The 14,045-nt window shown below is 44.2% G+C and overlaps 1 protein-coding gene across 10 annotated transcripts in view; it reads left to right on the forward strand.

The window, feature by feature from the left end:
* STARD13 (StAR related lipid transfer domain containing 13) overlaps positions 1 to 14,045 on the forward strand; it is a 328,586-nt gene that overhangs the window by 173,767 nt on the left and 140,774 nt on the right. The window contains exon 1 of one of the 10 annotated variants that reach the window (XM_074815864.1): positions 6,324 to 6,506. The exons of the other annotated variants lie outside the window; for them this stretch is intronic. Coding sequence (XP_074671965.1) covers positions 6,383 to 6,506 — 124 coding nt within the window. The 5' untranslated portion in view covers positions 6,324 to 6,382. Of the gene's footprint in view, positions 1 to 6,323; positions 6,507 to 14,045 lie in introns of those variants that run through there. 10 annotated transcript variants of the gene reach the window in all.

A 14,045-nucleotide genomic window follows, 5' to 3' on the forward strand; every position in this document is an offset into this window, starting at 1 on the left:
AGGTCCCAATATAATATTAAGGAAATGAGCACTTTGAAAGCAAAGAAAGATGTAGTTTAGAATAATATATTTTTGTCAAGCAACTAAAAAGGAGGGGAAAAATCAGACACCCGAAGCTGGAATAGGAAGAACAGGGGCCATATTCTGTGCTGAGACATTTCATGTTTCAACATAGCTGCTCAGTTTTTCAAGGGCATTAATCACCTCAAAATTTCAAGCTCTGCTCCAGTAAAAAACCACTATATCTACACATATAAAATGCATTCCACTTTCCCAGTTGCTTAATCACTGAGGAATTGGCTATTTCTACAGTGACTGGCTTTGCCCAGCCTAAACTTTCATATCTGCAACATACTATATTTTAAAGATGTCCACAGAGTATCTTATGAAAGGAAGTGAATTTATTGGTGCTTGGTTTGTTTTGTTCATTCTTCTCCTCTGCTGTCTGAGAAATGTGCAAGGGCTTTTGTGTCTGCAATTCTTCAGAATTTCAGCTTTGCTGTCTACTATTCAGGAGAAGCGCCCTATTCACTCAGACAGTAATCCATCCAATGATCATTTGTACCACAGTTAACTCCCTGACCCCTTTTTCACCATTCTCACAGAACAGATCCTCCTACCTTTCACATGGGGCCCTCACGTGGAGTTCATCATTCTCGTGTGACGACTTAGGCTGAGTTAAGGAGATAAGATCGGAGAAGTAGAGGGGTTATTAAAAAGTAATCTGCAAGAGATAGATACAACTAGGATGTGACATGGAGAGAAAAGTCCAAGTTAAGGTTGTCCAGCTTAACTTGGATGCTCTTAACATGTCCTGCTCCATGGCAAAACCAGGAAAATGGTGGTTATTTTTGAGAAAAAACGACATTTTCTCTAATTTTTATTCTGTAAGTAATAATTTTTTTTTTTCAGAAGGAGTTTTCCAGGTGAAAATTCGTGGTTGGTCTAGGAAAAACTTTCAACCCATTTTTATCATCTTGTCTTTGTCCTTACTTACTCTGCCTTGATAGACACAATCTGGTCTACTGCAGTGCATCCCAAATGCAAATACTCTACAGTTCTCTGCTGTCACTATTCATTGCAGTTCATCCTACCTTTTTGTTGCATCAAGTGGAGGCTACTTGTCTTAAAGCTGAAGGTCCTTCCCTTCCCTATCTCATTTGTTCAGTATTAAAAGCTTGATTCCCACAGTCTGTCTGTACAGGGTGCCAGCTTTCATTGTCTACTCATTACATTTTCAAATACACATTTGCATGCTTTCTCTAAAAGTGCCCCTCATGCTTGGGAGTTGGTCCTCTGAATATATAAGGATACCACATTAATGTCCTTGGAGATCTTCTTGCTAACTCACTTTGCGTCAGTGCCTCCAAAAACTAATTCTGGTGTGCTAACACCAGTAGTTACTATGCTGGCCAGTATTGTTTTATTGTTCTCTTGTACTCCACCCTTCCTACCCCTATTAGCTCTTCTCTCCACTGGTGTCTTGTTTTATATTTAGTTTGTAATTTCCCGAGAGCAGAGATTGTACTTTTGCTCCATCCAGTTTCTGGTTCTAAGTGCTCTGATATTACAGTTTATTAATAATAATGAAGTGCCATGAAGAGAATGAAGAGAAGCTTGATGCCCCCCCATCCCTTCCATGCCAGTTTTAGCAAGGGAGAGGGGGGACAGTCAAACAGCAGATACTTTGTTACTGTAGTCTGTATCTGAGCATACTTAGAGCCTTTTCACGGTGAATACTGCAAGAATTGCCATTTATTTCAGCATTAATCACTGTGAACAAAAGTGAAAGAATTTGGCCCCGGGTAATGAAAGCCAGCAGTGCTCTGCTGTTGGCAAAGTGCAGAGTGATCCTTTCCCAGAGCTTCAGAAAGCTGAAATGGAGAAGCATGAACAGATAGGTGCCAATCTCTTGATAAACTGGGAAAGAGTGAAACTGCTTTATAATTGATCCTCATTAAAGCTACCTTAAAATTATGATAATTTGCATATGTAAACAATAAGCAGGGAGAGAGTGCCAGGAAACAAGCTGGAACATTTTGTCCCTGTTCACAGTGATTCTTATTTTTGTCTATCCGAAATGTTTGTTTGTTTATTTAGATGTCAAAGAGGACACCTACTCATATGTCCTTGGTGCTTTTCACATAACTGCAACCACAGAATTAGTATGCAATTCACTGCAGTCTGCTATTAGGAAAACAAGCATGGAAAACCTCAAATCTTTTCTTCCCTTCCAGTGGTAACCCAGGCTTACAGCATCACACTCAGGACATTTAGACTGTGATAGAAAACAAATTCCAGAGCTCTAGGACCCCCAAAGATATAAAGATCATTGCCAAAGTTATAAATACTACTTGATGCATTTATATCTAGGCTGTCTGAGCTACTATTTGAAGCTACAAAAGCACAGCAACACCATTTTGAGTACAATAAACTTCAAGAAGCTTCATTAATTTACAGTCAGTTCCTGAAGAATTAGATGTATTATAAAATTTGGTATTGCACTGATTAGCATCAGACTGCATCAGTGATCCTGTGGTACTAATTGATTTTCTCTTTTGCTTTATTATTGTTTTTTAAGAGATACAAGTGTAAGGAGCTTACGTCCACTAAACAGCACGCAGTAACCCAAGGATGTACTCTTCTCACGTTTTCCTCTGCAAGATGTGTCCTGTTTTGTTTTTCCACAAGAAGACAAATATTGTGAAGTGGTTAAACTAACAAAAAATCCTGACTCACCATAATTAAGGACTAGATGAAAAAAATGGAAATTGTACTTTTAATGTAGTTTTCAGTAGTTTACAAATGGCAAACCAAGACGTAGCCATTTTTCTCTTTCCTTAGACCTGATTCTCTTAACAGATGCATGGGAGTTTTTACAGTGACTTTATTAGGACTAGATCAGGCTACATAATGGAATCTGCAACAAATTAAAAACACACTGCTAATTAGAGGCCAGATTATTATGTAGTATCAATTAACTTGGCATTTAATTACCATGGTGATTGGGAGGAACTATAAATTGCTAAATATATAATTAGAACATCAGACTTCTGTGCCACAATGGCATTGGAGCATGGGTGTAATTATCTTAGATTTTCCTCCATTTTACGCGCTTGCTAGATTTTAAGACAGACAAATACCACTTTCATTCCTGCCAATACTCTGTTATCAATGAGAAAAGACAAATATCATAGTTCAGTTTCTTTTAAGGCAACTGGGAATTTCCTCCTTTCTGTCCATCACATACAGTGTTTTTATTGCAATTACTCAGAACAGAACCATTTTGGCATGACTAGTATCAAGCAGGAAAACTGTTGTTTCTGTGGAAAATGTGCTTTCCTTTTCTTTCCTCCAGAATTGTTACCCATCTTGTTCAGGATGTCAAAATGTTTCAAACTGTAGACAAGAGCACTGATGAGTTGGCTACTTACGTGCTTAACCGACAGGTGAAAATGCACAGAGGGAGACCAGAACTTTAACATTTAGCCATGCTTTCTAATATCCTAAAAGGAAGTGAAACAACTTTGACCTATGAATGATCCCTAACGCACACCTTTCTTCAAGCAGGTTGTGTAGAACACCTCATATTGTAACTGCTACTACTACGTGTAATACATCAAAAATACCTGTGTTGGTAACTCAACTTCTGAACAGCTGTGATTGAAGGCATAAAATAGGAATGGGCCGGTTGCTGCATGAGATATTTTCTCATTACTCAATAGCACTGTCTTCTTTAGGGAGAAAAGCACAATCTTGCTGCTGGGTTTAGTTTTCCACAATGAAGTACCTGAAATTAGTAAGATTTTTGTGAGTGCCTGCCACAGAGTTTGGTCTGCTGCCAATTATGAAATACAGCCATATCACTGGAGTTTATCCTAGTAACCTGCAGTGAGATAACGTGGTATTAGCGGTTCCTAGTATCTTATTGCTAATTAGCTGCTTTCAGTAAACCTGGACGTGTAGGGACATTTTTGATAGAGTAACGTATTCAAAATGGTATAGAAGGGAAGGGAATATCTTTTGTCTTATCGCTACATTCTGGCCATCACAGGAAGCAACTGAAGAAAGGGAGATCTATCTTGCCGGCAGGCTGGGCATGGTAAGAAGGTGCATTCATGTACGGCTGCCAGAAGAGCATTGTGGAAGGTTACAGGACTGGCTGACACGGACTGGTGTTTGTGGGTAGTGACACAGCAGTATGATACAAAACCTTCAAAACTGATTTTATCTTCTCACCTTTACACTGTGTGTCACTGCTGATCTTTATAGGGCAGCTGAGTACAATATCAGAAATTAATTTCTCATCTCTACCTGGTTCCTAGCAGATAGGAGCCCGTGGCAGAAAACAGGCATGGTAGGTCTTATGTACCAGTAATGGCTGTGTTGGTAGGGAATTAAATAAAGTGAGGCAGAGGTCAGAGGCAGATTTACGGGGCAGAGGAGCTGGTTGTAGGAACCGTAATCCTCTCCTCTCCCATTAACATCAGCACGTGTTTGCTCTGGATCATGGGATGTGGGAGTATTTACATAATTACGCTGTCCCCCTTCCAGATCTTGGATGCATCCGTCCCTGGAAGGCATCCCTTTTCTCATAAGAGTTTGTCCAGTTATTTGGAGGACACTGTAGCTGGAATTGCAGGAGGAGGAGTGACATACAACATCTTCACAAGTTCTGGGCAAGCACATTGGCTCCGCTATATCAGATAAAGTAGTTTAAGATGGACCTTTTAAGATTAGCCTTTTAGGAACAGGGACAATGCAAAACAAATTCACATCAGAGAGTAAGCAGAAGATGTTATTAAAACTGAGTGGTAACATGGAATACATCTCTTTGCTTTTAGCTTCTATGGGTATTGCTGACATTGCAGTTATGGTTTTAATTTAAACAAGACAGGGATATCGATGATGTTTAACATGACTGCTTTACCAGGGTATTCAGCTGTTTCAGTGTATGGCACTCACTTTCGGGAACATCAGACTCCCCATTGCACATGACAAATAATCTGCAAAAAGAGTAAGCAATAAGTAATGGTTTGTGACTAAACGAAATGAAGCCCCTGTTGTCCTTCTCAGCTGTCAGACTCTGCTGCCAGTCGTGCTGGGAACCGTCCACTCCGGGGCTGGCCGGGATAGGGCAGGGGCCACTGTTACAACAGTATTTCCCAAATCACAGAGGAAGCAAAGACACAAAATTGATTTCCTAACTGGGATAAGGGCCCAGATGTTGCTCTCTGGCTTGTCTAGGGATGGAGGGTTTGGGATTCCTTTTAGTCTGCAAATGTGTGCAAAAAGTGGCTGCCAGGGTTTAGTTTTGAAACTGTCTAGGAGTGAAAGAGCTTGTTAGAGAAGACGAGATGATGCAGGGGGGTGGAAGGGATGAAGCAGGGGGAGGGAGGTGGGAGGTAAGTGAGTGCAATGCAGAGAAAGTGGGAAAGAAATGGGAGAAGCTGTGTCGCAAGGACTGTGGAGTTGGGTGGAGTAGAGAAACAGAGACCTCTCAAAAAACAGTTTTCTTTTGGCAAAAGTGGCGTCGCGGGTGAAGCACCTATTACAGCCTCCCAAGAGCCCGCCGCGAGCCGGGTTTTCTGTCACCCCGTGGCCGGTGGCCTGGCCCTGGAGCGGCAGATGCTGCCCGCAGAGCTGGGGGGCGGCGGGGCCGGGGCGGCGGCGGGCGGCGGCCGGTCGCTGTCCAGGCAGCACGGGGCCCGGCCGACGACGGCCCCCAGCGCTGAGGCGGGCAGCGGGAGCCGGCGAGCGGGCAGCCCGCGGCCGGGGAGTGCTCAGCCGGACAGTTCCCAGGGAGGGGAACTCGGCCGGACAGTTCCCAAGGTCACAGGCACAGGCGCGGTCACGACATTTAGGCGCGGGGCCGCGAGGCCCGCGGTGGCCCGGGCTGTCGGGGTGCCTCAGCCCCAGGGGCGCGGAGTCCCGGCCCGGCCGGAGCGCAGGGGCGGCCGTTGCCCGCCGCCGGCCCCTCACGGCGGGGCGGCCGCGGGCCTCGGGCGGGGCCGGCGACCCGCCTCGCCCGTGGGGCAGGAGCCGGGCCGGACCCCGGGGCCCCTTCCCCGCCCCGCGGGGGTGAGGCGCGGAGGCGGGGGGGAAGGAAGGGCGGAGGAGGGCGGCGAGGCGCCGGGCGCGGGACGGGGCGCTGCGGCAGGCTGGCGGCCAGGCTGCTGCCCCGGGGGCCGGGCGGGGGCGGGCGGCGTGCCGGGCGGCGCTCAGGTGAAGGGGCCGCCCGCCCGGAGCGGCGGTGACGCGGGCTGCGGCGCGGCGGGGCTGCCCCGCGGCCCCATGTGGCCGCCGCCGCCCGTCCCCGTCCCGGGGAGCCGCCGGCGGCGCTGAGCGGGGCTGCCCGGGGCGGCATGCGGAGCCGCCGAGGATGAGCAGCCAGGGCCGCCCGGCCAAGGCGCAGCTCCGGAGGTCGCTGAGCGAGCAGCTGCGGGACTCCACCGCCAAAGCCTGGGACTTGCTCTGGAGGAACGTCCGGGAGAGGCGGCTCGCAGGTCAGTCCCGCCGCGACGCGGCTGCCGCTACCTGCCCGCGGCGCGGCCGCCTGAGGGGACGCCCGGGGCTCCGGGGGGCCACCTACTCTGCTGCCGCCGGAGCGCGGAGGCCGCGGGGCATCAGCCCAGGCGGGACGGGGAGCTCCCCGGCGCCGCCTCAGCTACCGTCGCGGGTGCGGGTGGCAGTCGCCGGGCAGGTCGGGCTGCAGGCAGGAGCCGGGGTGCAGGCAGGTCGGACCCCCCCCCCCCCCCGCCGCCAGCGCCGTTCAGGCAGCACCTGCCCGAGCCCTGGCGGTCACGGAGGGGGGGGTGCCACAAGCTGTCGGGCTCAAGGCTAAACCTGGAGGTAGCCCCACGTCGGAGGCACCTTCCGAGCATCTCAGAAATTAAGAGGGTTGACTTTCCTCACCTGCTTGTCTGATCAGTTTTGTAAGTCACTTGCAGGTCCAGGTTGGTTCCTCGTAGGGTTTGAATGTGAGGAGGACCGCAACTTCCAAAGAAGAATGATTTATTTAATTTCAGGCGCTTTTATAGCTTTAGGTCACCTAACTGCTCTGGAAAACCAGGCTCCTGCAGTCTTACTGTCCCCAGGTGGAGACCAAAAGGACACGGAGGAGGGCGGTTGCTCCAGTAGGTCTGGTCACATTTAGAGCACTGTTATTGCAGCAGCACATTCACTTTATGCTTGCAAACATAGAGCTAATCTGCATTTGTAAAATACTTCATGAGTTAAAAGATCTAGAGGGTACATGCAAGTGCAAGGTGGTGTTATTATACTGGAAAACAATACGTCAAGATTTATGAGCAGAATCATGTATAATGAAGGCTAATTTGAAATGATGGATTCCTCTGCCACATCCTACAGCATTGTTAGGAGTCTGATGACCTTTCCTAGGGCACTGTGACATGCTGGTATTGTATAATACAGAGGTAAATAGTGTATGATACAGGTCTTTAAACTGTGTCTCCAGCACATTAGTTCTTTTGTACATACAACTAAAATAACGGATGAAAATTGCATGGCAATTTTTAAAAAAATTAATCTAAAGTGGGTAGCTTCAATAATGAATTACTAAACCAGCTAATTTTGTAGTGTTGTGGTTAACCAAAATATTAATCTGTCTTTACATGTAATCCACTTATTCCTATATCAATAGCAGATGCCAGCAGACATTCAGCAAGGATACTGTTGGCTATTTTTTTCTTTTTTGGTCAAAGACAACGACTGCTTGATTGAGCAAAGGACCTGGGCAGGTTGCCATGAAGCTGTAGCCAACTTCTTAAAGCAGCTGGGTATTAAAATTGATGGAGTCAGACTTTTTATTTAAGGTGGATAGAATACTAATGTCCTGGGCTTATGCACTGCCATAATTTAAGTGTTATTTATAATATGCTGGTGAGAAACTGATACACATGCCCTCTAATTAAATGAATTATCTGACGGTATAACAAAATGTGTACAAATAACATCTGTTGATTCCAGAGATGTTCTCTTGTTCAGATGCTTTTATGTCTCTGGAATTTTTCTTCTTGTTTTTATATTTTTTTGTCCTTCTGGCCCCTGTAGCTGCAGTCCATATTCCTATGCCTCTTCTCTCAGCTTTTGTTAATGAGAAGGGGAGTTTAAGCTGATCTAAATGTGTCATTATTTGCTGGTTGCCAGACCAGCTGTTTCTCCATTGCAACAGATCCGATCCCAGTCAGGTAGATAGTTGTACAAGTTCCCTTTTTTCCCTCAAAGTTGACATTGTAGTTCGCCCCTGATTGACAGTCGGAGCAGCAGTGTAACTGATAACTAGTGTTTAAGAGCAACAACCAAAACAAAACACAGTTTTAACCATCAGTGTGCTGTCATGTTCCAACCATCAAGCCAAATAAAGGGTCGTGATTAAATTATTGTTGTGATGATGGCTTTGCAGGCACTTAGATAGTTACTCTTTTGGTCTGCTTTACTTTTTTATCTATTTATTAAGGTTTCAGACACCAGTTGCCTAACATATACCTGTAAAGAAAGTAAGCACAAGACAGCTTAATTCATAAAAATGATAGAATTGTTGGGGTTAGATGAGATGCTGGAAGGTCTCTAGTCCAGCCTCTGGCTCAGAGCAGGATCAGCACTGGGAGCAGAGCAGGTTGCTCAGGACTTTCCTCAGTGCTCCCTGGGAAGAGTTTCTGCCCTGATGTCCATGTGCTGGAGCAGAGGGCAACAGTACACAGTTGGGCAGCAGGTGTGTGAGCTGGAGCAAGGAGCTGAACCCTGGCTAGAGCACGGAGAGAGCTGAACCTTGCCTCAGCCACTCTCAAAGAGACAGACAGAGTGGCTGGATTGCTGTGGAAAGTAAGCTGTGCATAAAAAGACTGCTACAGTGTGCTCCTTTCCTCTGTCCCTCACCGTTTACACGGAGAGGTGATGAGCAGCAGCCCGGCTCCCAGCGTGCTCCTGGGACAGGGCTGCTCCACGCTGTCTCTTATTCAGGACAGATCTATGGTGCTCAGCAGCTCTTAGTCACTCTTTCTGATTCACTGACCAGGAATTGTTTTTTAAACAATGAGTGTACCCGCTACAGTGCCACAAATGGCAGCCTTAGTTTTGCTGTGCTTTTCATAATTTTTGCAGACGTATTTTACACTTTTTGTGTTCCCACTATGCTTATGACTTAAGTTGGGATTCACGAACTAACTGGGATGCACACCAGGAGTTTAACTCCCTTGTTGGAGTGGGGACCTATTAGTCTGAAAGGTTACATAAAATACTGTTGGTTTAATATAATTCTAAAACGCTATACCATTATTGAAAGCCATTGCTTTAGGAATTTGACTTGCATGTTTAACAGACTCTTTAGAAATGATGACCCTAAGGTGATTCTGAGATCCCTGCTCAAATCATGATCCCCTGTCACAGTAAAACAGAAGTTGTAGTTGCTACATCTGTTGTATGTAGGTGAAAAGTGCCACCCTCTATCTGGCATTCTCTCAGTTGCTGTATTCTAAAATAAAACAAAGCATATATTTAAGTTTTGAAATTCAGTACTTCGAAGTCAGGAAACACCAGAGGTAAGGATGCCTGTTGCTGCCTTGTTGTACAGCCTCTTCCAGTGTGGGATTGTGTTTTAATGACATGATCACATCCCCATTGTTTGCACAGAACTTTTGTGCCTCATTCAGTGCACAAAGTAACAAGCCCTATTGCTGAATCTCTTAACCTAGATCCTGCTGTACTGCAGCTTTCTCAAATCCTGGACTGAGCACAGGATTAAAAATTCCCTCAAGTGCTTATGAGCATGGTGCTTAGGAGCACTGAGGCTTGCATACTTCATACCATTGATGTTCTAATTATATTCCTAGAAGCTGTAATGTTACATTGTTCCCATTTTACAGATAGCAACCAGAGGCACAGTGAGATTGAACTCAGGAATATCAGTAACTCTGAGTGTTAGAACTTGAATTTTCTACTTTAATATTCAAATTATGGCTCTCAGTGGCTCCCATTGCGCAGCACTCACGCAAATCAGCCTTCGGGATCTAATTGTACTGCACCCAGGGAATAAGTAACTTGCAGTTTCTGTCAGTCTGGTCAGATTTTGTTTCAGGTGACTTGGTGAAACCCAGACAGAGGGATGGAACTGCAGGGGCACCATTTAGCTGGCATAGTCTCAGAAACCTGTTTTTTTCCTGTGTGCTGTCTTCCACTCTTTCCTGCATGTCTCTGCAAGAGATGCAGCAGAAGTCCTGAAGCAGCTGACTTAGTTGGGTACATGACCTTGATCTAACGACTAGACCATTGTCCATCACCGTTCGGGATCCTTGGGAAGTGCATGTGCATTTGAGGTTAAGACTTTGTCCTAGTGCCTAATGAGAGGAGGGTTGAGTTAGGATTAAACAGTTGACTTTCAATTCTGAGACTTCCTGAAGTTTGAAAACTTGACTTTGTGACATTCTTCTAATAATAGAAAGCTTTGTCTCTAATCTCTTACGTTTAGCTTTTAGCTGTGGTTTAGCAATCCACACAGATTGCTGCTGGGATTTCTGCTCTGTAAGGCTGCCACTGCTGTGTCTGCAGCGTAGATACACCCTCAGGCTTTTTGCCAAATCTCTTCTCACCTGAGCTTCGTGGCCCACAATACCTTGTATGTTCTGTGTTCTTGAAGAGATTATATCCCCATTCAGTTTCCTCCAGCTCTTCAGGTACAATTCCTCTTATCTCTTCATTGACGTCCTCTCTTCAGCCTGACTGCCACAGCAGCACAGGACAGGATACCCCTGAGCACTGTCCCAGCTCCTACTTAGCTGCAGACCTCTCCAGAAGCAACTGCCTGGGGTGATTTTGGGGAATGATCTTGGATGCTCCCACCTTATTTTGAGCTTGGTCGTGCTCCGAGTAAATTAAATTTGGGGGCAAGTTTTCCACCAAGTCTCCAGTGGTTTGCTCAGACTGAGATTTCAAAGTTTTATAACTTGGCCAAGTTTGGATAGACTTTTCAGAGACTGATGCTAGAGTGACTCTTGAACCTTCAAAGCATGAAGCACTAGTTTCTCAATCAAGCTGCATGAAAATGTGCTGTGGGACAACTTATGTTTGTGAAATGGATGACCTGCAGCACCAAAAATTGAAAGAGGAGCATGAGGGAGGCTCATGATTGAAAGAAAATTTTAGTCTAAAAAAGTCAAAATTAAGACCTTTAAATGGAAAGATTTAGAAGACCTACTCTTGGGTATCCTTAACTGTTCAAGAAGACCTTATACACTAATTTGCCACTACAAGTATCTCTTCAAATGTGACCAAAATGCATTTATGTCAGAGATGAAACTGAACATTAGCTGAAGTAAGGTAGAAAATGGACAATAATTTGTCCAGCAGGAAGTAATTGCCACATTCTGCATTTGTCAAAAACGGCAAGGCAATGACCCTTCTCCTCTCAAAGTAACTTGTGGTTGGTTTGTGGGTTATTGTGGTTTTATTGGGTGCAAATGAGCTAGCCTAAGTTTGTAATTGCACCTCTGCAATTGCTCCCTGGCACCAGCTGATCCTGGGGAATATGGAAGAGAAAAGTGGGTCTGAAAAAACTAGTTGTCACAACCAGAACTAGATGAATTTTAGCAGTTTTCTGTCATGTCTGCATGGAGGCAAGAGCAGCCATATTTCTGGAGCCTAATTTAAAAAGCATCAATCTCATTAGTTTTCAGTTTAAATGAAACATTTTTTAGAACTTGCTTTTACAAGTTTGTACTCCATGAAGCAGAACTAATTATTTCTAGTGTGATATATCCTGAGGTCAGCATTAGGAGAGCTCAAAGGAAACATGTGCACCAGGCTCCCAGGTCCTCAGAGAACCCCTGAGCAAAGGCAGGAGTCCCAATATGAGGCCAACTTTGAGTCTGTGCATCTTGATATTATTCTATTACTGAAATTTCATCTTAAGACCTTTGTGTACAGTGCAAATGTGACAGATTAATCTAATTAAAGCTGTTCAAGAATTAGTGGATTTTTCAAAAAAAAATAGTTTTGCTGGGTCAGTTTTCATTAGGGAGTGGAGGAGATGTGTATGTGAAAAATCTGTTATTTGTGGTGGCTGGTTTGGCAGGCGTACTTTTATTTTCTGTTTTAAAATAATGCACATACATTTTTAGAAAGCAAAGTAGAGACATTGCAGTCTGTGTCCCCACCAGGGCACCGGAGAATACAAGATACTGATTCTCATGTATGTTGGTAAGATGTATATGTGTAAATTCCCCCCTAACCCGACCCCATCAATGGGAAAAGACTGTCCTTTGTCAAGGAGAAAAGTTATGAAAGATGTTCTTTATTTGGGTTGGAGTGCTTCAGGGAAGAAAGAAAGTGACTTATGAGTGATTCATTATCAGCAGTCAGGCATGCCAGGGAATTTTCTGCTCTTGTATCAGTCCTAAAGAAAATGTAGTAGCCAAAAAAGTAGTCAGTGATCTCATAAATCATATTAATCATGCTGTATATTCTATAGTAATGTTAGGAGGGGTTTTTAGGTGAACTTCTTTAAAGTATATAGATACTCTTCTTTGCATGCACGTTATGTCAGTATTCTGTAATGTCTGTCTCCTTCCTTAGACATTCCCTGAAGACCAGTGGTTTGAATCTGAAAAAGGGGCAATGGTGGCAAAATACCACCATTGTTCTGGTGCTGCCGGGTTCTCATGACCCTCAGCAACAAGAAGTTAATTCCAGAAATACAATTACAAAAATACCAATATGCTTGACCTGCCAAGTATTTCTGTATCAGCATGAGACTGCAGAGGGGCGTGATGGAGGACTCCCCACTGTCTCAAAGTCCAGAGAAAGTTGTAATTTTCTCATACCCACTCCCGTGGTTCTGCTGCTGTTTTCCGTGTAAGATTTGGAGTGACTGTGGAGGAGCAGCAGAGGTTCCTGGGGCAACAACAACAGTCATCTTCTGGTTTTACATTTAATACATAAATTCTGTATTTGAACAAGTCCTGCTTCCATCAGAGAGCTATATCAGAGATTACTTTCCTAAGAGAAATTCAGTTTTGATTACTTTATTTCCTAACGTTATGAGATACAAAACTCTGCTGATAAAATGGGAAATCGGTGCTGGTAATAGAACTGGATACCATTTGAATCAGTTTCTGTTTGATAGCTATTTAAAAAAGATTCTTGATAGGTCTCCTTCTTTCTGGAGCTTGGCTGTTCACTGATTTCAATGACACGATTAATCTTCAGAAAGTACTTCTTTTTTCTAGAAAGTTATGATGTGTCAGTCCTTTTTATAGTACAACTTTTTTTTTTTTCTTTTGCTGTTGACTTTGCGTGGTTCCTTGAGCATCCACAAGGTTCTTCCAGTTCTCAGTAAACAAATATTTCTCCTTATTTCTCTGCACATATACATGACCTCAGTTCATTCCACCTGTAAATGTTTCCTATGTGACTAGAAGGCTGATACCTTGTCAGTATGCTACACCATGCCTTTATGGAGGATTCCTGTAAGCATCCTAATTATTGCTGATGCTTGCAGACCATAATATTGGAAACAATTCATAGTACTATTTTTCCAGAAACACTATATATAATACAATATTGTTTAAGTTCCTGTACATTTAGATAGATGTGTTTATTGGTACTCGTATTCTTCTATGATATATAGGAGCTCATAAAGACTGATACACTTAACTTATTGGTCTGACATTAAACTGTAATGATGTTTTTCCATCCCAAGATTGCTTCTTAATACCAGTCATGGCATATGAAATTATGTATCTTCTCAGTTATTTCCTATTAGGTGTTTTGTATTTATTCGTATGACTGTAATCCTACAGACCACTTTCCATATCCCCACACAAGTGACTTTATTTATAAGAATAACTACACCAGAACATTTATATAGAACATTTATATCCACAATAAACTTTTAGCTGCTAAGTGAACACCATAATAATTCCCATCAGTACAACCTTATTGGTGGCTGACCAGCAAATTCCTAAACGTGGGAAATTTCTGGACTTGGTAGGTCCCTGGAGACTGGACTCCCACTCCTCTGCTTTCCCAGC

This window comes from Strix aluco, chromosome 2 (assembly GCF_031877795.1).
Source record: "Strix aluco isolate bStrAlu1 chromosome 2, bStrAlu1.hap1, whole genome shotgun sequence".
NCBI lineage: Eukaryota > Metazoa > Chordata > Aves > Strigiformes > Strigidae > Strix > Strix aluco.